We start from the raw sequence: 27,655 nt of genomic DNA on the forward strand, positions 1-27,655 counted from the left end.
TTCCCTCTTAAAGAACAAGTTTTTAGACCAGTGGTTCCCATTAGTTATACAGTATTGAAAGTAATACTTTATGTAAAACAAAATATTTTTATTTTTAGAAGATTTAAATTGAAGAATAGGCAGTAGATGGCCAAGGTTCAGGTACTCTGATAAAGAAGGTCACAGGAGCATTGATACCTGAGATTCACCTAGGCTGTTTGAGTTAGAGCACTGTTCTGAATTTAGCATGCATCAGAATCCCCTGGAGGCCATTTTAAAACAGACTGCTAGGCCCCACGCCCCACCCCCAGTTTCTGATTTTGGTCTTGAATGTCCCATTTCTGGTAACTTCCCAGATGATGCTGATGCTTCTGTTCCAGAGACCACACTTTGAGAATCACTGAACTGAAATACAGGTTAGGCAGGAATAAAATTTCTTAAGAGAAATAATATTATGTTTTAAGATACTGTGAAGAATGTGGAGGTGAAGCAAACCCTTACCAGGGCTATTATGCATGGAATGTGCACCTGACCCAAACCCATGTCCTTTGAGTAAATCACTAAGGAAAGACACACTGCATTAAAGTACAATACAAACAGGGCCTGGCTTCATACCTCGTTATTAGGTGTGGTGTGTACACAGAACTTCAGTAAACATCATGTGGCTTTAAATCTCTTCTGAACTGAAGTGATGATTTGTGATGATTTTCTTACTTGAAATGATGACAAGCAGGCTTACAACAGAGTGAAAATTAAAAACTCTATCTAAGCCACCATCTAAAGTAAAATTCTTACTATGTGTTGCCCACTTTCTTCAGTGAACCTAATGTTCTCTAATGAGCTCCCCAGTGGGAGGCACATTTCATACCAACACTGACTGGTCGCCAAGGAGACTCCACTGTCATTCTGGACAAGCTCCTGTTTCCTCTCGCCCTTTCTGATAAAAAGGAAGGGAACTCATGGTGCAAGTTCAAAGGCAAATGCTTGGGAAGTAGAGGCTGGAGATCCAGCCTACTGAGTTCTCTGTTTCATCCATCAGTAGCAAAAGTAGGTGAGTTCAAATGATACAACTTGTGGCTCAAAGGGATATCAGTGTCCAAAAACAGAATATGCTTCCTTGCATAAATCCGAGGGGAAGGCCAATGGGAATTAGCAGGTCCAAATAATCTATTCCTGTCTTCATCAGAGTCAGGAAGTTTCACTGGTAAGACAAACTGCTATGCTGAACAAATTATAGATTGTAGCCCCCAGTCAGAGATAAAGATAGTCCTTCACACAGAGTTCCAAAATTTTGAACTTTAGAAACTATTTGTTGTTTTTCTTCCAGTACTGTGCCATTGATTCTTGCATAAAATTCTGGAATGCTGGTTCTTCGCGGCTTTCCTCTGTAACTATAAGGAAAAAAGAAGGTGAGTTATTTTCAAACTCTCCCTATTAGACCAGTGGATTAGAGCCACTGTCTCCCATCCATCAGAAACAGTACATGTAACTTTGAACAACATGGGCTTGAACTGGGTGAGTCCCCTTACACACGAACTTTTTTCAGTAGTAAATAACAACATACAGTATTACATAAACCACGGTTGATGAAATCCACAAATGCAGAACCACAGAGTCAGAGGGCCAACTATAAGTTAGTTATATGAGGACTGTTAAAACTGTACCAAGGATAATAGGTACCCCAGCCCCTGAGTTGGTCAAGAGTCAACTGTACTTAAGACACTCCATGTTCACTTCTCCCAATAAGGAAGTATTTCCTAGAAGCAGGTTCTATTTATCATGTTGCCCAAAATGTACAATTTGACCAATAGGTGGGGAGATGCTTCCCTCATAAAGTAACTAAAATGAGGTCCCACTCCTACATATTTTTAACTGAGAGAAATGAAAACCTGTGTCCACACAAAAACCTATTAACCAATCTTCATAGCAGTTTATTTACCACAGCTTAAACTTGGCAACAACCCAAATGTCAATTGGCTTGTGAATGGATAAACAATGGCACATTCACATAATGGAATATTATTAAGCAATTAACCATATTATTCATACATGCAATAACATGGAAGGATCACAAAAGCATTATACTAAGTGAAAAAAGCCAAGTTAAATACGATGATTCCACTTACATGACATTCTGGAAAAGGCAGAATTATAGGCACAAAAATCAGATAAGTGGTTGCCAGGAACTGGTGTGGGGGAAGGGACTAAATAAAAATGGGCATGAGCGAACTTTTAGGATGATGGAAGTGTTCTGTTTCTTGCTTATGATGGTAATTACTACAAGACTATATGTATTAAAATTCATCTAACTATACTTGTGGTGTTAGAGAAGACTCTTGAGAGTCCCTTGCACTGCAAGGAGATCAAACCAGTCAATCCTAAAGGAAATCAACCCTGAATATTCACTGGAAGGACAGATGCTGAAGCTGAAGCTCCAATACTTTGGCCACCTGATGCGAAGAATGGACTCACTGGAAGAGACCCTGATGCTGCGAAAGAGTGAAGGCAGGAGGAGAAGGGGACAACAGAGGATGAGGTGGGTGGATGGCATCACTGACTTGATGGACATGAGTATGAGCAAGCTCTGGCAGTTGGTGGTGAACAGGGAAGCCTGGCGTGCTGCAGTCCATGGGGTTGCAAAGAGTCGGACACAACTGAGTGACTGAACTGAACTATACACTTTGAAGGGGTGGGATTTATTATTTGTAAATTATACCTCAATAAATATTATTAAATGAGGCAATTTACATGTTAGCATCCAGCACACTGAAATAAAGAGAGGTTTACCCTTGAGCACAGCAAGGACCTAAAAGGGTTGTTTCAAGAAATAGATTCTGTCCACAGTCCATAAAACTAGGCCACATAAAACCCTTTAGGGTTTCCAAAGCCATGCTCTCCTCAGTGTTACAGTCCCTTCTGACTAGTTTGGGTTCACTAAGGCCTCCTGTATTCTTAAAACAATTATAATAAACAATCCTGGGTTCCTCAAAATTGAGTTTGGACCTAAAGATGAGAAGACACAAGACTAAGAAAAGGCCATAATCAAGCTCAGTACTAACCATTCTTGTGGGAGGCCAGGAACTCTCAGTGTATGGAACTCCTTTCTGGTGCTATATCCTTTACCATTTCCTCTCTCCCCTATTACTGGCTGCATGGTTAAAGTCTCTCCATAACAGAAAGCTCCCAGGCAAGCAATGAGAGGATAAGCAGTTGTTCTGTTTTCATGAGTCACCTCAGCCACCTCTCACCTCTGTGGTCAATATCATCAGTATCACTGTCTGCTTCTTCATCCTCTTCATCCAAAGTTCCCCGAGTCAGGATCAAATCAGCAGGGTCCAGCACAGGAGATGAGCTGCCTGCATGTAAAACACTATCAGCAGCATATCAGGAACACAGGCCTCCTCAAAAGGGTAATTTTCAATCAGTAAATAACTATGATTAAAAATTGGCAGGATGAAAGTGATCACGATAAAATGCAGGATCTTCTCTCTTCTAAATGTACTGTTCATACCACTGAACATTTCTACACTAGTTTATTTCACAAAGTGCCAGTAACCCAAGAAGTCTCATTTTTAAGTTGAGGAAAAACTCAACTCTCAAGAAGCTTGTCTTAGTAGTAATGTCATTTGTTTTTACTAGCTCTCAGCTTGAAAGCAGCTATGGTTTTTCCTACGAAGGCTAAAGACGTGAGCAGACCCAGTGTGCTGGTAAGTCCAGCATAAAAGTGTGGAGTGTTCAGGAAACTTCCTGATGGAAATTTAAGTTCAGAAAGGGTCTGAAGAGAACAGAGGGTGAAATGACAGAGGAGCTGAGTATTTTTCAAGAAAAGGAGAATTTATGACAAAAACCCTCCAGAAAGCAGGCATAGAAGGAACAAACATACCTCAACATAATAAAAGCCATATATGAATGATAAACCCACAGCAATCACTATCTTCAATGGTGAAAAATTGAAAGCATTTCCCCTAAAGTCAGGAACAAGACAAGGGTACCCACTTCCACCACTACTATTTAACATAGTTTTGGAAGTTTTAGCCACAGCAATCAGAGAAAAAAAAGAAATAAAAGGAATCCAGATTGGAAAAGAAGTAAAACTCTCACTGTTTGCAGATAACATGGTCCTCTACATAGAAAATCCTAAAGACTCCACCAGAAAATTACTAGAGGTAATCAATGAATATAGTAAAGTTGCAGGATATTAAATTAACACACAGAAATCCCTTGCATTCTATACACTAATAATGAGAAAACAGAAGGAGAAATTAAGGAAACAATTCCATTCCCCATTGCAACGAAAAGAATAAAATACTTAGGGATAAATCTACCTAAAGAAACAAAAGACCTATATATGGAAAAGTATAAAACACCGATGAAAGAAATCAAAGATGACACAAATAGATATACTATGTTCACAGATTGGAAGAATCAATATAGTGAAAATGAGTATGCTACCCAAAGCAATCTATAGAGTCAATGCAATCCCTATCAAGCTACCAACGGTATTTTTCAGAGAACCAGAACAAATAATTTCACAATTTGTAATGGAAATACAAAAAGCCTTGAATACCCAAAGCAATCTTGAGAAAGAAGAATGGAACTGGAGGAATCATCCTGCCTGACTTCAGACTATACTACAAAGCTACAGTCATCAAGACAGTATGGTGCTGGCACAAAGACAGAAATATAGATCAATGGAACAAAATGGAAAGCCCAGAGATAAATCCATGTACCTATGGACACCTTATCTTTGACAAAGGAAGCAAGAATATACAATGGACAAAAGACAATCTCTTTAACAAGTGCTGCTGGGAAAACTGGTCAACCACTTTTTAAAAAATGAAAGTAGAACACTTTCTAAAACCATACACAAAAATAAACTCAAAATGGATTAAAGATCTAAATATAAGACTAGAAACTATAAAACTTCTAGAGGAAAACACAGGCAAAACACTCTCTGACATAAATCACAGCAGGATCCTCTACAACCCACCTCCCAGAGTAATGGAAATAAAAGCAAAAATAAATAAATGGGACCTAATTAAACTTAAAAGCTTTTGCACAATGAAGGAAACTATAAGCAAGGTGAAAAGACAGCCTTCAGAATGGGAGAAAATAATAGCAAATGAAGCAACTGACAAAGAATTAATCTCAAAAATACACAAGCAGCTCCTGCAGCTCAATATAAACGAGAATAATAAACGACCCAAACAAACCAGAAAAATAAGTGACCCAATCAAAAAATGGGCCAAAGAACTAAACAGACATTTCTCTAAAGAAGACATACAGATGGCTAACAAACACATGAAAAGATGCTCAACATCGCTCATTATCAGAGAAATGCAAATCAAAACCACAATGAGGTACTATCTCACGCCAGTCAGAATGGCTGCTATCGAAAAGTCTACAAACAATAAATGGTGGAGAGGGTGCAGAGAAAAAGGAACCCTCTTACACTGTTGGTAGGAAAGCAAACTAGTTCAGCCACTATGGAGAATAGTGTGGAGATTCCTTAAAAAACTGGAAATAGAACTGCCATATGACCCAGCAATCCCACTAGTGGGCATACACACCGAGGAAACCAGAATTGAAAGAGACACGTGTACCCCAATGTTCATCGCAGCACTGTTTACAATAGCCAGGCATGGAAGCAACCTAGATGTCCATCAGCAGACGAATGGATAAGAAAGCTATGGTACATATACACAATGGAATATTACTCAGCCATTAAAAAGAATGCATTTGAATCAGTTCTAATGAGGTGGATGAAACTGCATTATACAGAGAGAAGTCAGTCAGAAAGAAAAACACAAATACAGTATACTAACGCATATATATGGAATTTAGAAAAATGATAATGATGACCCTATGTGCGAGACAGCAAAAGAGACAGAGAAGTAAAGAACGGTCTTTTGGACTCTGGGAGAAGGCAAGGGTGGGATGATTTGAGAGAGTAGAGTTGAAACGTGTATATTATCATATGTGAAGCAGATCACTGGACCAGGTTCGATGCATGAGACAGGGTGCTCAGGGCTGGTGCAATGGGATGACCCTGGGGGATGGGACGGGGAAGAAGGTGGGAGGGGTGTTCCAGATGGGGAATACATGTGCACCCATGTCTGATTCATGTTGATGTATGGCAAATCCCACTACAATATAGTAAAGTAATTAGCCAGCCTCCAATTAAAACAAATTAATTTTTAAAAAAAAGAAAAAGAGGAGAAAAAAATGGAAAACTGAATATACTAACGGAAGTACGCTCCCTACACAGGGAAACTAAGTAAGGGCTGACCTCCAATAATCAGGAGAAAGTCTAATCAAGTGGGTTTGAGTCCTGAGCAGAGGATTCAGCTTGTTAGGGAATGGTCTCAGTTAGTTCAGTTCAGTTCAGTTCAGTCGCTCAGTCATGTCTGACTCTTTGCGACCCCATGAATTGCAGCATGCCAGGCCTCCCTGTCCATCACCAACTCCCGGAGTTCACTCAGACTCACGTCCATCGAGTCAGTGATGCCATCCACCCATCTCATCCTGTCGTCCCCTTCTCCTCCTGCCCCCAATCCCTCCCAGCATCAAAGTCTTTTCCAATGAGTCAACTCTTTGCATGAGGTGGCCAAAGTACTGGAGTTTCAGCTTTAGCATCATTCTTTCCAAAGAAATCCCAGGGCTGATCTTCAGAATGGACTGCTTGGATCTCCTTGCAGTCCAAGGGACTCTCAAGAGTCCTCTCCAACACCACAGTTCAAAAGCATCAATTTTTCGGTGCTCAGCCTTCTTCACAGTCCAACTCTCACATCCATACATGACAACTGGAAAAACCATAGCCTTGACTAGACAGACTTTGTTGGCAAAGTAATGTCTCTGCTTTTCAACATGCTATCTAGGTTGGTCATAACTTTTCTTCCAAGGAGTAAGCGTCTTTTAATTTCAGGGCTGCAGTCACCATCTGCAGTGATTTTGGAGCCCAGAAAAATAAAGTCTGACACTGCTTCCACTGTTTGCCCATCTATTTGCCATGAAGTGATGGGACCAGATGCCATGATCTTCATTTTCTGAATGTTGAGCTTTAAGCCAACTTTTTCACTTTCCACTTTCATCAAGAGACTTTTTAGTTCCTCTTCACTTTCTGCCATAAGGGTGATGTCATCTGCATATCTGAGGTTATTGATATTTCTCCCTGCAATCTTGATGCCAGCTTGTGCTTCTTCCAGCCCAGCATTTCTCATGATGTACTCTGCATATAAGTTAAATAAACAGGTGACAATATACAGCCTTGACATATTCCTTTTCCTATTTGGAATCAGTCTGTTGTTCCATGTCCAGTTCTAACTGTTGCTTCCTGACCTGCATACAGGTTTCTCAAGAGGCAGGTCAGGTAGTCTGGTATTCCCATCTTTCTCAGAATTTTCCACAGTTTATTGTGATCCACACAGTCAAAGGCTTTGGCATAGTCAATAAAGCAGAAATAGATGTTTTTCTGGAACTCTCTTGCTTTTTTGATGATCAAGTGGATGTTGGCAATTTGATCTCTGGTTCCTCTGCCTTTTCTAACACAAGCTTGAACATCTGGAAGTTCACGGTTCACATATTGAAGCCTGGCTTGGAGAATTTTGAGCATTACTTTACTAGCGTGTGAGATGAGTACAATTGTGTGGTAGTTTGAGCATTCTTTGGCATTGCCTTCCTTTGGGATTGGAATGAAAACTGACCTTTTCCAGTCCTGTGGCCACTGCTGAGTTTTCCAAATTTGCTGGCATATTGAGTACAGCACTTTCACAGCATCATCTTCCAGGATTTGAAATAGCTCAACTGGAATTCCATCACCTCCACTAGCTTTGTTTGTAGTGATGCTTTCTAAGGCCCACTTGACTTCACATTCCAGGATGTCTGGCTCTAGGTGAATGATCACACCATCAGGATTATCTTGGTCTTGAAGATCTTTTTTGTATAGTTTTTCTCTGTATTCTTGCCACCTCTTCTTAATATCTTCTGCTTCTGTTAGGTCCATACCATTTCCGTCCTTTATCAAGCCCATCTTTGCGTGAAATGTTCCCTTGGTATCTCTAATTTTCTTGAAGAGATCTCTAGTCCTTCCCATTCTGTTCTTTTCCTCTATTTCTTTGCATTGATCACTGAAGAAGGCTTTCTTATCTCTTCTTGCTATTCTTTGGAACTCTGCATTCAGATGCTTATATCTTTCCTTTTCTCCTTTGCTTTTCGCCTCTCTTCTTTTCACAGCTATTTGTAAGGCCTCCCCAGACAGCCATTTTGCTTTTTTGCATTTCTTTCCATGGGGATGGTCTTGATCCCTGTCTCCAGTACAATGTCACGAACCTCAGTCCATAGTTCATCAGGCACTCTATCTATCAGATCTAGGCCCTTAAATCTATTTCTCACTTCCACTGTATAATCATAAGGGATTTGATTTAGGTCATACCTGAATGGTCTAGTGGTTTTCCCTACTTTCTTCAATTTGAGTCTGAATTTGGCAATAAGGAGTTCATGATCTGAGCCACAGTCTGCTCCTGGTCTTGTTTTTGTTGACTGTATAGAGCTTCTCCATCTTTGACTGCAAAGAATATAATCAGTCTGATTTCGGTGTTGACCATCTGGTGATGTCCATGTGTAGAGTCTTCTCTTGTGTTGTTGGAAGAGGGTGTTTGCTATAACCAGTGCATTTTCTTGGCAAAACTCTATTAGTCTTTGCCCTGCTTCATTCCGCATTGCAAGGCCAAATTTGCCTGTTACTCCAGGTGTTTCTTGACTTCCTACTTTTGCATTCCAGTCCCCTATAATGAAAAGGACATCTTTTTGGGGTGTTAGTTCTAAAAGGTCTTATAGGTCTTCATGGAACCGTTCAACTTCAGCTTCTTCAGCATTACTGGTTGGGGCATAGACTTGGATTACTGTGAGATTGAATGGTTTGCCTTGGAAACGAACAGAGATCATTCTGTCGTTTTTGAGACTGCATCCAAGTACTGCATTTCAGACTCTTTTGTTGACCATGATGGCTACTCCATTTCTTCTGAGGGATTCCCATCCGCAGTAGTAGATATAATGGTCATCTGAATTAAATTCACCCATTCCAATCCATCTTAGTTCACTGATTCCTAGAATGTTGACGTTCACTCTTGCCATCTCCTGTTTGACCACTTCCAATTTGCCTTGATTCATGGACCTGACATTCCAGGTTCCTATGTAATATTGCTCTTTACAGCATCAGACCTTGCTTCTATCACCAGTCACATCCACAACTAGGTATTGTTTTTGCTTTGGCTCCATCCCTTCATTCTTTCTGGAGTTATTTCTCCACTGATCTCTAGTAGCATATTGGGCACCTACTGACTTGGTGAGTTCCTCTTTCAGTATCCTATCATTTTGCCTTTTCATACTGTTTATGGGGTTCTCAAGGCAAGAATACTGAAGTGGTTTGCCATTCCCTTCTCCAGTGGACCACATTCTGTCAGACCTCTCCATCATGACCCACCCTTCTTGGGTGGCCCCATGGGCATGGCTTAGTTTCATTGAGTTAGTCAAGGCTGTGGTCCTAGTGTGATTAGATTGACTAGTTTTCTGTGATTATGGTTTCAGTGTGTCTGCCCTCTGATGCCCTCTTGCAATACCTACCATCTTACTTGGGTTTCTCTTACCTGGTCTCTAGGTCTCTAGGAGAGCCTAACATCAAGCCATGTACCCTAAGGCCATAGGATGTCACGACAACTCCCTCTTCAGGAGCCTAAAAGGTTAAAAAAGCTCAACTGGGAAACAAGGGTGGCCAATTACTTGTTAGATCTAGGATTTATCTAAATTGATTGGCAAATATAAAATACCACATTCACTTTATCCTTTTCTCTTTCTCTCCCTTAAATCCAAACACCTAATACTAAGTGGAGATAACTGTACCCTTCTTTTAGTTCCTAACACCACAAGACCCTCCAGTACCTGTGGCAGTTCCTGTGTCCAAGGCTACAGAGCCCATATCTTTCTGGAGGCGTTCCAGTTGTTCTTTCTGCTGCTGGCTCTGTGCACTGGCCTATATACATAGAAAAATACGTCATTGTGTTAAAAAAGAAAGCCCAAGTTAGATGCCAGACTTCTAATGGAAATGACAAATTATACAAATACTTGAGGCTACTTAAACAATGAGGGAGATAAGGGATGAATGATAATAGAAACACTAAGCAATGTGGGCCCATATTAGCATAAATTCATTCCAGAGGGCTCTGCAGCCTGTATTAGAGGTTTCACAAATTGTACATAAAATCTTCAAAAGAACCCTCAAGCAGACATAGCAGGAAGGCCAAATGATAAGATGTCCAATGGAGCCAATGGGGACAGGCCACCTGATCATTTGGGGAAGAGTTATGAACTGCCTCTCTGTTATTAAACAAAATTCTAGAATAGCCTTTAAATGGACCTTGGAGTCAGGGTGGAGGTGTAGCAATAGAAGGGCTCAGCACACATAACAGGAAAAACCTGATTTTTATTACTTCAAATTTAGAGAAGGAAAAAAGAGGCCTTTCTGCATCCAGACAGCATACATACAAATTTACAGATCAAATTAACAACTATCTAAAGGATACACTGTATCTAAAAGATACAAGTATCCTTCACAAGTATCTAAGTCAAAGTGAAAGTCGCTCAGTCACTCAGTCGTGTCTGATTCTTTGCAACCCCATGGACTATACAGTCCATGGAATTCTCCAGGCCACAACACTGGAATGGGTAGCCTTTCCCTTCTCCAGGGGATCTTCCCAACCCAGATATCAAACCAAGTCTCCTGCATTACAGGCGGATTCCTTACCAGCTGAGCTACAAGGGAAGCCCTTACAAGTATCTAAAGGATATACCAAAATAAAATCACTTATGATAGATAGATTAGGACATAGTTTGCGACTGTTTTTTAGTAGCCCTAAAACACAAACAGCTTCTTATCTTACCAGTGATTTCTTCAGACGTTCATATTCAGGACGATACTCTCTGGAAAGAGAAACACTCTAAATCCCTTTGATTAATAATTTATCCTGCCACCCTCCATGGCACTTCTATTTTCCTAGTACTTTGACGATAACAAAAGATCTTATGTCACCAAACATCAGATGTAACAAGTCTTAGTCACTAAGACTCTAGCCCTAAGGAATTAAAAGCAAGGTGCCTGACCCCGACCCTGAAACCAGCAAAGAGACAAAAGACTGACTGCTGAGCTAGGAAGATCAACTCTGGAGAGACCATGACTGATGAGTTCATCATACACTTGGATGAACATGAATAAAAGATGTTTAAATGATGAGTAAAAGAAGCTAGGCCTACTCAGGAAGCCCAGTATATAAATTATGTTGTTCATCTGGGCGACAAGCTTTGATAACACTCGCAAAAAAAAAAAAACCCACAACGCTTGTCTGATGAACAAAAAATAATGTGTCTGAAAATAATAATGTGGCTATTAGGATCTTACTAAGTATGAAGCTTGCTAGAAAGCAGTCAGTTATCAGGCCTAAGGAAAGTGTGTAGGTGCTCTGACTCCACTTTCCTTTAGATAAATGGAACTCCAATATTAACCATGACAACAGTTATAACAATCATTTATAAAGAAACATGTTTTCCATGTGTCAGCAATTATGCTAGGTGCTTTAGGTATATCATCTCAAATAATCTCAAATAATCCTTACAATGACCAATCTTAACGGTAAATGCTACAGTTACTCATTTATTAAATGAAGGAAAAAGAAATCTAACTCATGTCTATCTGACTCCAAAGTCTATGTTCTTAATCGGGGGTCAACAAATGTGGCAAACAGGCCAAATCCAGCTCACTGTCTATTTTTATAAATAAAGTTTTACTGGAACACAGCCACACCCAATTGTTTAGGAATTGTCTATAGGTGCTTTTGTACCACAATGATTGAGTTATTATGGTCCACAAAGCCAAAAATTTTTATATCTGACTTTTACAATGTCTGATCACTCCTGCTCTTCATCAATCAATAAAGTGAAGATTTTATATTATTGTGGGTTTTTTTAATATTATTGTTTTTTTAATATTATTGTTTTTTTTAAACTAATGGGTACTTGTTAACCCTAAGTGTGATGAGACCCAGTACACATCTGCATGGCAAATATAATACAAACATTATGAAAACCAAAACATTTTGCCTGACAAAACTGCTGTCATATCAGAATTGTGAGTAACTAAGAATGCCATCAATAAAATGTTCTTTTATCCTCACCTTTCATATTCTTCTGTAGCACTGGCAACTTGCACAAAAAGTTCATCTAAACCTGTACCCAGGACAGCAGACACACCCACCACCTGCCAAAAGCATCATTAATGCCACTGAGGAAACAACTGCATATTTTTAAACAGTGTACATTATTTGGTTCAAATTTCAAAGTTTAAAAGTCATGGTAATAAGTCCATGGAAAGTAGAGAACTGAAAAAGAAAATGAGGACCAAACCAGCAGCAGTTCTTTTCATCTGTTCCCTATCACATCAAACGACAGTCTGTTCTCTATAAAAATTAGTATCTCAATGTTTTTGCTTGGACGGTGAACATACTCCTTGCTACCCACACCCTCTTTTGCTTACACAAATCTTAGCCTTCCTTCAAAGCACACCTACCTATATGTGCTATATCCTCCAAAATCCCTCATTTCAAAAGGGATCTACAACCTAACCACTATCAGGCCAACTTTAAATCTTTCGTAAGATATCACAATATAAGTTACAATACATTGTATTTCAACTCTGTGTTTAGCCTTCTCTCCTAACTAGACCATAAACTCTCTGAAGGTAGGGTCTCTATCATATTTATCTTTTAAATCTCCAGTTTTTAATAAGTAAGCCTTATAAATTACTTTTCGGAAGGTAATGAACTTCCTCTCCAAAGATATGTTCAAAGCCAGCCCTTTGGATTAATAGGTTAACTGAAGAGATGGACAGCATAAGCAAGAGAGAAAGTTTACCCTGAGTGAGCTGTAAAACTCATCTAACACCAGGCTCATTGAACGAGTCAGGTTACTGACATATGTAGTTTCTTGATTCAAAGCATCTTGGAAAGCCTCAAAATCCTGCATCCATTCCACTGCAAAGCTGTGGTCAATGATGTCAGTCTGTACCAGAGAGAAGACAATTATCAGCAACCAGAGATGAGGTCAGACCCCAAACAATGGGAAATTTTATTTTTTTTTTTAATTTTTAATTAAAAAAATTTTTTTAAACTTTTGGCCACATCTCACAGCATGTGGATCTTAGTTCCCTGACCAGGGATTGAACCCATCCCCTGCAGTAGAAGTGTGGAGTCTTAACCACTGGACCATCAGGGAAGTTCCTTCTCCCAATTTCTTTTAATTAAGTGGTGACAACAAACAGCAATCATTCATAGATTTTCCTTCTCTGCTTCCCCCATTTCCTCCTCCACTGAAACAAGCCACAAGGAGTCAAGACTGCTGTGCAGTATAAATAATGAAATGAAGATCTGTATATTCCAGGTTAAAACAGACTCTTCACTATCCACTGCCAAGTGACCATGGCCACAGTGGAGGCCAGCATTTTCCAGGCTCCAAAGTCAAGTACACAGTCTCTTGCATTCTGGCCAACAGCCAACCACAGAGAAGTTTTGGTTTTAATTGCCACTCCCCACAGACTGGCAGTGCCCCCCTGCCCCCACTTACACAGTCCTGATCTTGAGGGATAACCCATAAGCTGTGGACCAGGAGTTACTCTATTTAGCCTAAAATAACTTTGGAGAAGAATCAGTGACATATAGTATATTCATTCAATTTAACTGAGTCCATTTCTGAGAAGTGTTCACAATTTTGCTTTCAGTTAGCTTAAATCTGCTCTCCAGCATCTGAAATCACCCTTTTCACCTAACCAAACTTCTAACACAAGGTTCTGATGAAAAGAAATATTCAGGCAAGACAGGAAGAAGACTCCACTTACTTTATTCATGACCACAATAAAAGGCAGCTTGGTTTTGTATAAGATGCTGAAAATCAAATATGAAGGCATTATTAGTAAAAGCACTTAAGCTCCTCCTTGCGTTATTAATCCAATGGAACTGAGTAATTAAAAGGGAGAGGGGTTCAGACTCTAAATACAGGTATCCATTCTCACACAGCACTCACATGTGCTCCCATCCCAAGCAGGAAACCACCACCACTAAGCAAATAACACACATAAACACTCTCTCCTATTCTTGGAGTAATAATGCCTTGGTACTGATCCTGGGTATGTTTATGTGTGTGTGTATGTGTTGTTGTTTTTCCTCAAATTAACTGTCTATTAAACAGTTACTGGGGACAGAGGAGCCTGGAAGGCTGCAGTCCATGGGGTCGTTGAGGGCCGGACACGACTGAGCGACTTCACTTTCACTTTTCACTTTCATGCGTTGGAGAAGGAAATGGCAACCCACTCCAGTGTTCTTGCCTGGAGAATCCCAGGGACGAGGGAGCCTGGTGGGCTGCCGTCTATGGGGTCACACAGAGTCGGACACAACTGAAGTGACTTAGCAGCAGCATGAAGACAAAATCATGCTATCAAATATCAGATTTCTATTTGGATCAGGATTTCTTGTGTTTAACAGGAAGGAACATCCCTGGTCACATTAGAAGAGACAAATTGGAGTGCTTGCTTTTTGCAAATGCCTAAAATTAAACTCAGTGTTAATAATGGCCCACCTTGCTCCTAGGTCTAATGCACTAACATAGCCTAGGAGGGCATACCCTTCCTCTCCTAATAGCACCACATTTGAGAAAATATGTGCATACAGAATCACGGATGAATCTTTTAATTCAGTCTCTCCTCATGTTATAATCTCATTTTTCCTAGCACACACACACACAAACAAAGCATTTAGACCAGAGCCTCTATTCTATTCAAAACTGGATTTCATTCAACTGGGGGCAATGCATCTACCAGAAGGTGCATATTCATTCAGCACCTGTTCTGTAATAAGCAAAGGAGAAAGACAACCAGGCGCTGATGCCAAGGCATATGTGCTTCTCTTCCCTCACCAACCCAGAAACACTAAAGAGGGTGTGGGCAGCACAAACTGAGAGGGAAGCACTCAGGACTCAAAAATGAAGGAAAAGAAAAAATGGAGACTTCACTTCTTGACACAACACTATGCCCAACAATAATGCATTACCTGCAGGCATAGAGCATATTGGACATGAAGGTCACTGGGTTAGTACTTCGAGATGTGTCCATTACATAAATGACGATCGTTGGAAACGAGGATGCCTAAAGCCACAGAATAATCACAGCTTTAGTCAAAAGGTCCTTGACCTGTCCCCAAACTCTTCTCCTACCCTCTGTGGGGAGGAAGAACCACTTTAAGAGGGTGTGCAGAGCTCTATGACTCTATCCCACATAATTCCCAGGCAGAAAGATGAAGTTTTTCTTGTCTGGCTCTCTACTTAACCCTCAGTAACAAGTCCTAGAATACTCACCAGGGCCTCGGTGATAATTGTCCCAGAAGCTGACCATGTGAATACCTCAATCTGTCCAGGTGTGTCAATCAAGACATACCTGTGTCAAAAAAGATCATAAAAGAAGTTTTACTTTTGCATTCCGAAAGATATTCCAGACCACAAAACATTAACATCTGGGCATTTAAGACAAGAAATAACCTCCCATGCCAAGTCTCATATCTTCCCATTGCCATTAAAGTGAAGACCACATTCCCCCTGGCTTTGGTCAGTGTCCAGTATTCAGGTTCAATGGCAAGAGCAGCAATACATCAGTGCTGCAAACAGTCACAGAGGAAACTGATAGTTTTCGAAATACACTGCATTAAAAATGAGAGATAAGCAAAACCAGTATGTAAATCTCTTGGGAAACCTGTTTACGTAGCAGTGGGGTTGGAGGAAAATGGAGGGAAGGGAGGAAGAGAAAAAGAAGGTGGTAACTAAAGAAGAAGGTCTCTTCTTGAAGGGATGCAATGTTCTAAACTTGTGGTAATGGCTGTACAATTCTATAACTACCATAAAAGCCACAGAATTGCACAATTAAAATGGGTAAACTGTATGGCACATGAACTATATCTCAACAAAGCTGTTGGTAAAAAAGAACAAAGATTCACTCATACATGGACAATTAACTGACAACAAAGGCGCCAAGAACATAAATGGAGAAAGGGAAGTCTCTTTAAGAGATGATGTTGGGAAAATCAGTCATATGCAAGAGAATGAAACCAGACCACTCCACATACAAAAATTTACTCAAAATGGATGAAAAACTAGAATGTAACACCCGAAAGAAAACAGAGGCAGTAGCCTCACTACCATCTGTCTCAGTGAAATTTTGGGGGATTGGACACCAAAGGCAAGGAAATCAAAAGCAAAAATAAAAGATGAGACTACATCAAATGAAAAAGCTTCTGCACAGCAAAGGAAAACATCATCAAAACTAAAAGGTGGGAATTCCCTGGTGGTCCAGTGTTAGGACTTGGCACTTTCACTGTGGTGGCCCAGGGTTCAATACCTGGCTGGAGAACTAAGATCCCACAAGTCACTGGGCATGGCTAAAAATAAAACCCAAAGGCAACCTATTGAACAGCAGAAAATATTTGCAAATCACATCTGATTAGGGATTGGTATCCAAAATACATAAAGAACACATACAATTCACAAAACAACATGATTCATAAATGAGAGAGGATCTAATATGTAGACATTTCTCCAAAGAAGATACACAGATGGTCAATTGGCATATGAAAAGATGTTCAACATCACTAATTACTAAGGAAATGCAAATCAAAACCACAGTGAAATGTTGCCTCACACTTGTTAGAATGGCTGTTATCGAATACATAACAAATAACAAGTGTTGAAGCAGATGTACAGAAAAAGAAACACTCGTACACTGTTAGTGGCAGTATAAACTGGTACAGCCACTATGAAAAACAGTAGGAAGATTCCTCAAAAACTGAAGGGTAGAGTTACCATATATGATTCAGTAATCCCACTTCTGGGTATTTATCCAAAGAATATAAAAACACTAGTTAGAAAAAATATACACACCCGTATGTTCATTGCAGCACTATGTACAACACCCAAGACCCGGAAGCAACTTAAGTGTTCACCAATAGATGAATGAATGGATAAAGAAGATGTGGTATGCACATAGTAGAAAACTATTTAGCCATACAAAAAGAATGAAATCTTGCCATTTGCGACAACATGGATGACACTAAGTAAAACAAATCAGAAGCAAAAAGACAACTACTGTACAATTTCACTCATAAATGGAATAATCTGGGAAAAAGAGAGAGAGAATGAAACAAAGAGAAAAGAAAACCAACCAAAAGCAAGATACAGAGAACAAATCAGTGGTTACCAGAGGGAAAAGGGGTTGTGGGTGGGTCAAAGAGGTGAAAGGGATCAACTGTATGGTGACAGATGATAGCTGGCCTTTAGGGGTGATCACTCTGCAGTGTACACAGACATTAAATTATAATATGTACTGGAAACTTATTTTTTTTAAAAAAAGCAAAAAATTCAAACAGCCATTTCTCCAACTATATACCAGTGGCTAAGAAGTACATTAAAAGATGCTCAACATCATTAATCATTTAGGAAATACATACCATAAACACAATGTGACACCACTTCATACCCACTAAGATGGCTCTAATCAAAAACAGTAATAAGTACTGATAAGTACATATAGAAAATGGAACCCTCAATGCATGTATGTTGTAAAATGGTGCCTGCAGCTACCAGGAACTTGGAGGAACAGGGAAAAGAATGAATGCTAATGAGAATGCGGTTCTTTTGGAGATGAAAATGTTCTGAAATCAGGTGATTATGATCAATGCACAACTTTGTGAATATACCAAAAACTACTAAACTGTATACTTTTAAAGAGTGCACATTATGGTCTGGGAATTCATACTGTAACAAAGCTGTTACTTTTAAAAAACTACTCCTATATGATCCTTTTTTTTGTAAAAACACCTTATCCAGCCATCCTTCTATCTAGGTACATATAAACAGAAACACCTGGGATGATAAATCACTGCTACTATATCCTCACAGTAGCAATAATGATAATGATTGTTATTTCTAATGATAAGAAGGGTGATAGATTCCTATTTTAAATCTATGCATGGTATGAAATAGTCACAGTAATGTCTATACTCTTTTTACAAAAACAAATTATCTTCCTTTCTTTTAAAAAAGCAAACCTATTAAAAATTTAACAACAGTTGTTAATCACAGACAATGATAATAAGAATATTACTCTATTTTATTTTTTAATACTTTTTAAATTAAAAAAGTCTCTCTGAATCATGTGAATTATATTACTAAAATTTAACAACAGTTGTTAATCACAGACAATGATAATAAGAATATTACTCTATTTTATTTTTTAATACTTTTTAAACTAAAAAATAGTCTCTCTGAATCATGTGAATTATATTACTGTAAACAAGGATTAGAAAGGTATTTCAGACACTTTAATGCCAACAAGCAAGAGAAGGCAACTGAACAAGTGAGTTGACTCAAATTCTAAAGATACCTCCTAAGAAGCCAGAACCATATTCCAAAGTGATTGGGGATGGGATTCTATTAAACTAAGCTCCACACTGTAGAACATCTCAATAACTTGTCTTCTTGACCACAGTTTTCTTCGCTTGTCATGGTTTCATCTCAAACTTCACTCTTTCAAAACTTGATAGTATCCCAAAATCTTTCAAAAAAACTGAAACACGTCTACTACAGAGTAATAAATAGGCATTAGACTGAAATCACTTACTTAGATGTGTTCTGAGCCTTCTCAATAAATTTCATCACCTAAAAGAGAAAGATGTCAATTACAACAGAATCCAAGTTCAACAGAAAAAAATTACAGGGCCCTGTCCAGAGTGGCCCACCTCACAGGCACCATTAACAACTGAATCTCTATGTTGTCCATCTGAGGACACCAACTAACATGTTCATGGAACTAAAGAAACAAAGCCACACCTGCAGCACCACAACACCCTGGAGCACAGGGCAAGCACCTGAGGAGCTGAAGACTTGGATCTGCCAGTCCCAAGTCTCTTTCTTGGTGCTTTGGTAAAATGTTAACAGCTTGTCTCACTGAGTGAAACCGAGGTTAAAAAAAATAGTGATGCAAAACTCTCTTAAGGAAGTGGAATGTGACAGAAAAAACCTAATAGATGATGACAACTATCTGCTACAAGTAAAAAGCCCCATAATCATTCCATTCTCTTCCTGGCAGACCTTCCCACTCCCCATCCCTCCAACCCATCCTTGGGGTAAAACTGCACAGATGAAGAATAGAACCTGGGGGCAGTCCATGGCGGTCCCGCGGTTAGGACTCTGTGTTTTCAATGCCAAAGACCCAGGATTCAATCCCTGGCTGGGGAACTAAGATCCTGCAAGCCACATGGCCGAAAAAAAAAAAGAGAGTAAAAGAACTCAAGTCTCTTAGGTGTCTGCTTTGTTGGCGGCCACAAACATTCAGTGTGAAGTCTCTCGCCATGTTGATCATCCTCACATAGCCTACTTCTCCGTCCACCAAAATGCCTCCTTATGTTCTATATGGACATCCAGATGGATTGCCCTTCTTTCCCAATGTGATCAAGCTAAGGCATTTAAGAGTCACAAGTTTTAACACAGCCATGTCTATGTAAATAGAGACAGATATACCTGATCAAATCTGGTAGCAAAGAGATTGAGTGAGGTCACTATGCCACCATTAGGTCCAAGTCCATACCTAGACATTAAGTTAAGGATTCAAATTGCTTATAGATCAATTTAGATGATAAAGTTTATTATCTTGACAATCCCTCATACATACACACACACACACACACACAAACCCAGCATAACATTAGTGTTCCATTGACTAGAATGTACCACACAATCTTAACCTCATAGGGAAACATTCATTATTGATGTCTACCTCATTCATTTATTGTTTAACAATGGCCACGTAAAATGGGGCCAAATGGAATGGACAGATATTTCAGGCATTGACAGCCTGAGAGCATTAGCCATGAAGATCGTCTACGTACCACTCCTTGCTCTGATTCTCACTCTTCAAGTCACCTGAGGATTGGAGTCAGTCTTCCTACTCAGTAGGACCTAAAGGGAAAATACACATTTTATGGGCAATGTACTAAGAGCTGACCAACCCAAAACTTAGAGTTGATCTTACTAACCTTTGAGTTTCCCAGTCTAAAGAGATGGTGACCAATAGCTGTATCCACCAAGGCAATACTACCTTGTGGACCCAGGCACACCACCAGCTAGCCGCTGATCCTCTGTGCTAATCACAACATCCTGCAGTTTGGGACAAAGGCAGAAAATGGAACTCACAAGCTGAAATAGGATGTCTAATCACCTACAATGCCTCTCCTCATATTCATCATCCCTCCTCTTTATAAAGTTACTTGAAAACTATCAAATGTTTTTGCTAGTATACTTCACAGGAAAGGCACAGATATTTTTTCAAAGCTATACAATACACAGAAAGTAACTAACCAGGGATGAGCCAACAACAAAGTAGATGTGGAAAAGGATACTGTTTCATGACTTCTTTATACTTCACAGTGTCACGAATGTCTGCGGGGGGCAGAAAAAACAAAGAAATGGAATTTAACACATAAGAAACAATACAATTTGAGACTCTCTATAATATCTAAGCTAATTGACTTCTTAAGTTATCTCTGCTTCCTCTGAGGAAATAAATCAGTTTCTCTCTTAGCATCCAAGTCACTTTTCAAATCTGTTTCCTAAATTTTCAAGCTAAGATCACTGAATTGTGATAGCAAAAGCAGCAAGTTCAGGAACAGACTAGGAGGACAAAAGGTACCCTGGAAGTACCTTCCCTCCCGACAAGAAACTGAAACCAGCTTTTGAAGCTTCTATGCTCAGCACTGTCTGTTAGTAACTTCTCCAGCTTCACGCTAGTTTACTTCCTTATGGTCACGGATAACTGCTAAGTAACCCAAGAAGGTTAGGCTAGGAGCTCTCCGGTTACAGTAGGGATGGTCTGAGATGAAAAGAAAAGTTCTATACAACTTAAGTACTTTCTCAGTGACCATATATATAGAAAAAGGGAGTTAAATCAAGAAAAAAGGCTTATTTTTTACTCCTCACTTACTGGTAACTAAGTTAAAGCAGATAACATTTTTATAAAGGCATTAACTTGGGGAGTGGATGTCAGGGAGAGAAATAAGTGATGGAGATTAAGAGGTACAAACTTTCAGTTACAAAACAAATGAGTCATGGGGGTGAAATGTACAGTGTGGGGAATATAGTCAATAATAATATAATACTGTTGTATGGTGACAGATATTAACTAGATTCGTCATAGCGATCATTTTGAAATGTTAACAGATATTTCAAATTAGTATGTTGTGTACCAGGAACTAATGATAATACTTTGGCAGGTCACTTACACTGCAAGACAAACAAACACACAGAAAAAGCAGACTGGATTTGTAGTTACCAGAAGTGGGTGCAGAGAGAGGGAACAATTGGATGAAGGTAGGCAAAAGGTATTAACTTCCAATGCTAACACCAATAAATACTAGAGGTGTAATACACAATATTATAAACGTAACGAGCACTGCTATATGTTAACATGTGAAAGCTATTAAGAGTTCTCATAACAAGGGAAAAAAGATTTTGCATTCCTTTAATTTTATATCTATATGAGACGATAGATGTTCACTACTCTGATGCTGGGAAAGATTGAGGACAGGAGGAGAAAGGGACAACAGAGGATGAGATGGCTGGATGGCATCACCGACTCAATGGACATGAGTTTGGGTAGGCTCTGGGAATTGGCGATGGACAGAGAGGCCTGGCGTGCTGCAGTTCACGTGGTCGCAAAGAGTCAGACACGACTGAGCAACTGAACTGAACTGAACTGAACTGAAACTTACTATGATAATCACTTCCTGAGTTTGTAAATCAAACCATTATGTTATACAACTTAATCATATACAATGCTATATGTCAATTATATCTCAATAGAACTAGAAAAAAATTTATCTGGATGGAATTCAAAATAAAAAGGAAATTGATCTATCCAGTAATATCTAACTAAACCTATACAGCAGTCGGTAGACCTACCCCATCAACTACTGCTCCTTGGAAGAAAAGCTATGACCAACCTAGACAGCATATTAAAAAGCAGAGACATTACTTTGCCAACAAAGGTCCATCTAGTCAGTTATGATTTTCCCAGTAGTCACATATGGATGTGAGAGTTGGACCATAAAGAAAGCTGAGTGCCAAAGAATTGATACTTTTGAACTATGGTGTTGGAGAAGATTCTTGAGTCCTTTGGACTGCAAGGAAATCCAACCAGTCCATCCTAAAGGAAATCAGTCCTGAATATTCACTGGAAGGACTGATGCTGAAGCTGAAACTCCAATACTTTGGCCACCTGATGGGAAGAGCCAACTCACTGGAAAAGACTCTGATGCTGGGAAAGATTGAAGGCAGGAGGGGAAGGGGACGACAGAGGATGAGACAGTTGGATGGCATCACTGACTCAATGGACATGAGTTTGAGCAAGCTCGGGGAGTTGGTGATGGACAGGGAAGCCTGGCAAGCTGCAGTCCATGGGGTCGCAAAGAGTTGGACACGACTGGGCGACTGAACTGAGCCTTTAAGTGAAAAGATAGAAATATTTTTTCTCCAAAATTGTTCCCATAATGATTTCTGCTTCTTAATACCAGCTCTTCCTTAATTAGTATGTTTGGAGTACAAGCTTAATAAGACTAAAAAGAGACCAGGAGAGAAAGGACTAACACCAAGGAATAGTCTGAAAATCAGGAGGCCTAGATCCTATCAAGGATCAGGACACTGGCTCTCACCCACTCTTTATCTTTTTTATCCTCAGAGTGTGATGAGGGAGGGAACCTCTTACCATGGCAATGCACACCAGCATATATACACACATTTTCCCATGTAACTTTGCAAGATGGCTACAGATCAGTAAGCAGACTATGCACCAAACCCTCATGCTCTTAACTTGAAGAAAAGAAACTACATACACAGCCTGCTACAGGGTTTATGGCTTAGAAGACAGAGGACTGACTTTCTGTCACTTCATTTTTCCAAATGGCCATACTCTGACACCTTCGGGTCAAAAAGAGGTAGAGAGAATAGTAGTGGTAAGGAAAAAAGGAAATCTATAGCCCTACCATAGAGTCTAAAGACTCTAAGATTGGGCTGCCTCAGGCCAAACTACAGGGAAGGAGCACAGCCCCATCCATCAGCAGAAAACCGGATTCAAGATTTATTGAGCATGGCCCACCAGAGCAAGACCCAGTTTTCCCCACAGCCAATTCCTCCCATCAGGAAGCTGCACAGGCCTCTTACACTCATCCATCAGAGGGCAGACAGAATGAAAACCACAATCATAGAAAACTAACCAAAATGATCACACGGGCCTTCTCTAACTCAATGAAACTATCAGTCATTGTAGCGCCACCCAAGATGGACAGGTCATGGTGGAAAGTTCTGATAAATCATGGTCCACTGGACAAGGGAATGGCAAACCACTTCAGCATTCTTGCCTTGAGAACCCCATGAACAATATGAAAAGGCAAAAAGATATGACACTGAAACATGAACTTCCCAGGTCAGATGAACTTGCAATATACTACTGAAAAAGAGTCGAGAAACAGCTCTAGAAGGAATGAAGAGGCTGAGTCAAAGAGGAAACGAAACTCAGCTATGGATATGTCTGGTGGTGAAAGTAAAGTCCAAAGCTGTGAAGAACAATATTGCACAGGAACTTGAAATGTTAGATCCATGAATTAAGGTAAATAGTAAGTGGTCAAACATGAGATGGCAAGAGTGAACATCAACATTTTAGGAATCAGTGAACTAAAATGGACCAGAACGGGCGAATTTAATTCAGATGACCATTATATCTACTACTATGGGCAAGAATCCCTTAAAGAAGTAGAGCAGCCTTCATAGTCAACAAAAGAGTACAAAATGCAGTACTTGGATGTATTCTCAAAAATGAAAAAAATGATCTCTGTTCATTTCCAAGGCAAACCATTCAATATCACAGTAATCCAAGTCTATGCCCCAACCACTAAAGTCAAAGAAGCCGAAGTTGACTGGTTCTATGAAGACCCACAAGATCTTCCAGAACTAAAACACACACACACACACAAATGTCCTTTTCATTATAAGGGACTGGAATGCAAAAGTAGGAAGTCAAGAGATACCTAAAGTATCATGCAAGTTTGACCTTGGAGTACAAAATGAAGCAGGGCAAATGCTAATAGTGTCTTGCCAAGAGAACGCACTGGTCATAGCAAACACACTCTTCCAACAATACGAGATAACTCTAAACATGGACATCACCAGATGGTCAATACCAAAATCAGATTGATTATGTTCTTTGCAGGCAAAGATGGAGAAGTTCTATACAGTCAATAAAAACAAGACAGGGAGCCAACTGTGGTTCAGATCATGAACTCCTTATTGCAAAATTCAAACTTAAAGAAAGTAGGAAAACATTCAGGTATGACCTAAATCAAATCCCTTACACTTATACAGTGGAAGTAACAAATAGATTCAAGGGATTAGATCTGATAGACAGAGTGCCAGAAGAACTATGGATGGAGGTTTCTAACACTGTATAGGAGGCGGTGATCTAAACCATCCCCAAGAAATGCAAAAAGGCAAAATGGTTCTCTGAGAAGGCCTTACAACTAGCTGAGAAAAGAAGAGAAGCTAAAGGCAAAGGAGAAAAGGAAAGATATGCCCATCTGAATGGGCAAGTTCCAAATAATAACAAGGAGAGATAAGAAAGCCTTCTTAAGTGAAAAATGCAAAGAAATAGAAGAAAACAATAGAATGGAAAAGACTAGAGATCTCTTCAAGAAAATCAGAGATAACAAAGGAATATTTCATGCAAAGATGGGCACAATAAAGGACAGAAATGGCACGGACCTAACAGAAGCAGAAGATATTAAGAAGAGGTGGCAAGAATACACAGAAGAATTGTACAAAAAAGTCTTGACCTGGATAACCACGATGGTGTGATCACTCACCTAGAGCCAGACATCCTGGAGTGTGAAGTCAAGTGGGCCTTAGGAAGTATTACTACAAACAAAGCTAGTGGAGGTGATGGAATTCCAGCTGAGCTACTGAAAACCCTAAAAGACATTGCTATTTAAGTGCTGCACTCAATATGCCAGCAAATTTAGAAAATTCAGCAGTGGCCACAGGACTAGAAAAGGTCAGTTTTCATTCCAATCTCAAGAGCAGGGCAATGCCAAAGAATGTTCAAACTACCACACAACTGCACTAATTTCACATGCTAGCAAGGCTTCAAGCTAGATTTCAACAGTATGTGAACCAAGAACTTCAAGATGTACCAGGTAGATTTAGAAAAGGCAGAGGAACCAGAATCAAATTGCCAACATCCATTGGATCATAGAAAAAGCAAGGGAACTCCAGAAAAACACCTACTTCTGCTTCATTGACTATGCTAAAACCTTTGACTGCGTGGATCACAACAAACTGGAAAATTCTTAAAGAGATGGGAATACCAGACCACTTTACCTGCCTCCTGAGAAACCTGTATGCAGGTCAAGAAGCAACAGTTAGAACTGAACATGGAAGAACAGACTGGTTCCAAATTGGGAAAGAAGTACATCAAGGCTGTATATTGTCACCCTGCTTATTTAACTTAGACGCAGAGTACATCATGAGAAATACTGGGCTGGATGAAGCTCAAGCTGGAATCAAGATTGTTGGGAGAAATATCAATAACCTCAGATATGCAGATGACACCAGTCTAATGGCAGAAAGCAAAGAGGAGCTAAAGAGTCTCTTGATGAAGGTGAAAGAGGACAGTGAAAAGGCTGGCTTAAAACTCAACATTCAAAAACTAATGGCATCTGGTCCCATCACTTCACAGCAAATAGATGGGGAAACAGTGGAAACAGTGACAAACTTTATTTTCTTGGGCTCTAAAATCACTGCAGATGATGACTGCAGCCATGAAATTAAAAGACACTTGCTCCCTGGAAGAAAAGCCATGATAAACCTAGACAACATATTAAAAAGCAGAGGCATTACTTCGCAAAGGTCCATATAGTCAAAGCTATGATTTTTCCAGTAGTCATATATGGATTTGAGAGTTGGATCACAGAGAAGGCTAAGCACCAAAGAATTGATGCCTTCAAACCTGGTGCTGGAGAAGACTCTTGAGAGTCCCTTGGACAGAAAGGAGATCTAACCAGTCAACCCTAGAGGAAATCAATCCTGAATATTCACTGGAAGGACTGATGCTGAAGCTGAAACTTCAATACTTTGGCCACCTGATGGGAAGAGCCAACTTATTTGAGAAGATCCTGATGCTGGGAAAGATCAAAGGCAGGAGGAGAAGGGGACAACAGAGGGTGAGATGGTTGGATGGCATCACTGACTCAATGGACATGAATTTGAGCAAATTCCAGTAGATGGTGAAGGACAGGAAAGCCTGGCATGCTGCAGTCTATGGGGTCTAAAAGAGCTGGACACTACTGAGCAACTGAAGGACTGAACAACAATAACAAGGAAGGGGAGGGAGTAAACAAAGGAAAAAATGGGAAATAGGAAGAAGGCTGTTTCAGGATACTAGCAAATCTAAGGGAAATGAAATCAGGCAGTTTAGAAAACATTAAAAATGAAAGTATTGAAGATGGTAGGATAGGTCGACAGCATCCCATTCTCTAAGAAACTTTACACAAGTTCTGGCAGAGTTTACTCACCAATATTGGCAGGAAAGGGAACTTCATGCACAGCTGGGTCCAGGTTGATCACATAAGGTGGACACCCTTGACTATGCAGATATCCCGTGAGCCTCTGCAGTGACATGGAGAGAGGGATGGGCTGAGACCAACAGCAGGACCAAGGGACAAGAGTGAACTTCCTCTCCTTTATCCAACTTACCAGAAGAACTGTACTTCCATTTCCCTCTACCTTATTCGTCTCTGATCTCCACTTACAACATTCACTCTCAGTTGAAATGCTACCTTTCTTCGTCACACATCCAAGAGTCTCCTCTATACTCCATCACTTAACTTGGAGCGGGGGCGGGGTTTGTATCTCCCCGCCAAAATAGTAGCTCCACCTAAGCGGGAACTTTGTCATTTCTGGTGTATCCCCAGTGCCTGAAACATGGCAGGCAGCCCAGAAAGAATTGTTTAGAAATCTACACTTTAGAAACCCAACACTCTATTAACCGCCAGAATTCCTTTAAGCCTCTGCCTTGTGGAGTTGGCAATAACATGACAATTCCTATACCAACTACAGTCATACCAAATCGGCACTGAGGGTGCGTAGAAGAGTCTAAATGAACCCAGGTTAGGATCTGAGAAGGCTTCGCGGAGAAAGGAACCGGAGTTGCCGGTATGTCCCTGAAAGCAGGCGCCGGTTCCTTCCAACTCTCCAGAGAGACTGCCCTCACTTTTTTCTCCTGGCCTTACTCCCACCACAGACAACTTCTCGCGCGCCCCGACTACGCCCGCGCCATGTAGGTCACCTGTACAAAGGTGGTTTTCCCGGACCCCGCCATTCCCAACACCAACAGACACGCTGGGGGCCGGGGACCCCCTGAAGCTTGAGCTTCCGTGGCAGCTGCGGGCGCGGCCATCTTGTTCCTGGCTCCGCCCACTAGACAATAGAGACGCTACTT

General features: G+C 40.1%; 1 protein-coding gene across 1 annotated transcript; it reads right to left on the reverse strand.

Moving 5' to 3' along the window:
- On the reverse strand, nucleotides 68–27,642 carry GPN1 (GPN-loop GTPase 1). Its single transcript, XM_005686878.3, has 14 exons — nucleotides 27,503–27,642; nucleotides 26,730–26,823; nucleotides 20,514–20,553; nucleotides 19,636–19,702; nucleotides 18,737–18,774; nucleotides 15,427–15,505; nucleotides 15,123–15,217; nucleotides 13,916–13,961; nucleotides 12,937–13,083; nucleotides 12,201–12,283; nucleotides 10,914–10,953; nucleotides 9,916–10,006; nucleotides 3,228–3,335; nucleotides 68–1,370 (listed from the first exon to the last, which is right to left on the reverse strand). Exons 1-14 carry the CDS (start codon nucleotides 27,611–27,613, stop codon nucleotides 1,285–1,287), a joined length of 1,125 nt encoding a protein of 374 aa, XP_005686935.2. The 5' UTR covers nucleotides 27,614–27,642; the 3' UTR covers nucleotides 68–1,284.

The sequence above is a fragment of the Capra hircus genome, chromosome 11 (genome assembly GCF_001704415.2).
Source record: "Capra hircus breed San Clemente chromosome 11, ASM170441v1, whole genome shotgun sequence".
Lineage (NCBI taxonomy): Eukaryota > Metazoa > Chordata > Mammalia > Artiodactyla > Bovidae > Capra > Capra hircus.